The sequence below is a fragment of the Nanorana parkeri genome, unplaced genomic scaffold (assembly GCF_000935625.1).
Source record: "Nanorana parkeri isolate BGI_ZX_2015 unplaced genomic scaffold, ASM93562v1 scaffold4844, whole genome shotgun sequence".
Classification (NCBI taxonomy): domain Eukaryota; kingdom Metazoa; phylum Chordata; class Amphibia; order Anura; family Dicroglossidae; genus Nanorana; species Nanorana parkeri.
In genome coordinates, this window is record NW_017311106.1 from 616 (window position 1) to 1,888 (window position 1,273).

General features: G+C 56.6%; 1 protein-coding gene across 1 annotated transcript in view; it reads left to right on the top strand.

Annotated features, from left to right (window-relative positions):
* LOC108804032 (PQ-loop repeat-containing protein 1-like) overlaps positions 1-1,259 on the top strand; it is a gene marked incomplete at both ends in the record, with an annotated part of 1,635 nt that extends 376 nt beyond the window's left edge. Inside the window, one exon of the mRNA XM_018575800.1 lies at positions 1,121-1,259. Coding sequence (XP_018431302.1) covers positions 1,121-1,259 — 139 coding nt within the window. The remainder of the gene's footprint in view (positions 1-1,120) is intronic.
* Positions 1,260-1,273: the final 14 nt, after the last annotated feature.

The window sequence follows — 1,273 nt, forward strand, 5'->3', positions numbered from 1 at the left end:
CACACCGGAAGGGAAAGTGAATCTCCCAAAGGAAAGGCTTTGGCCGAAGTTCCCCTTTAAGCCCCTCCCCCGTCCTCCGTCTTATCTCCCATCTGGAAGTTTCCCAGCGTTGGGCGGCTCTGCGCGGTCACCTTTCCCCCAATCCGGACGTGGCTGCCCCCTCTTCCCCCCCCGGGGGGCGGTTATAATTAATGGCGGAGTTGCAGGATTTTTAATGATCTCTTTGTTGCCTCCGACTCCGGGAACCGTCACTCCGAGCTCCTCAAATCATCATAACCGGGGGCCGGCGTTAGGAGGGGGCGCATACCCCGGGCCCCAACATTCCCCGGGCCCCTCTGGTGACATAACAGCACCAGGTAGTGGGAGCTAAAACAGTGCATATGGGGCCCCCACTTTATATAACCCTCCCCGGGCCCCCAGTTAGAATGAAGGCAGCAGGTAGTGGTAGTTGGACCATTATGCATATATGGCCCCCACTTTATATTTGCTCTGGGCCCCTAGTTGGCATAACAGCACCAGGTGGTAAGAGCAGGAACACTGCATAGGGGGCCCTCACTTTTTATATGCCCAGGGCCCCAATCCTCTTAGGGCCCCCATTTGGCATAACAGCACCAGGTGGTGGGAGCTAAAACACTGCATTTGGGGCCCCCACTTTATGTTTGCCCAGGGCCCCAACCCTCTCTGGGCCCCAAGTGGAATGAAGGCAGCAGGTACTGGTAGCTGGACCACTATGCATATGGGGCCCCACCTTTAATATTTGCTCAGGGCCCCAACAACCCTCCCTGGGCCCCAAGTTGGCATAACAGCAGGAACACTGTGCATATGGGGCCCCCCAACTTGAATTTCCCAGGGCCCCAACCCTCCCGGGACCCCCCATCGGCATAATATAGAAATCATGAGTTTGTCCCGTGCAGTACATGAGGCGCCAGAATCCGTCTCCTATGAGAGGCCGCGGGATTGGCTGTGCCGGGTCACGTGACACAAAGGTGACAATGTTGTCGGGATCAGCGAAAAATAAGAACGTTCCCATTGTTTATACATACAGGTGACACGCGTGCTTCTCCCGTCATGTATGACACCTTCCGTGTACTCTCCCTGACGCCATCTTTACTTCTCACAGGTTTGGGAAGTTCTTCGAGTTCCCGTTATTGCTGCAGAGCGTCCTCATGATCGGCGCCATGCTCGCCATCCTCCACCTGTGCTGCGCCACCCAGACCGCCAACCGCGTCTCCACCAAACAACGCAACTTCACAGGTGAGGCGGGGTCACCGAC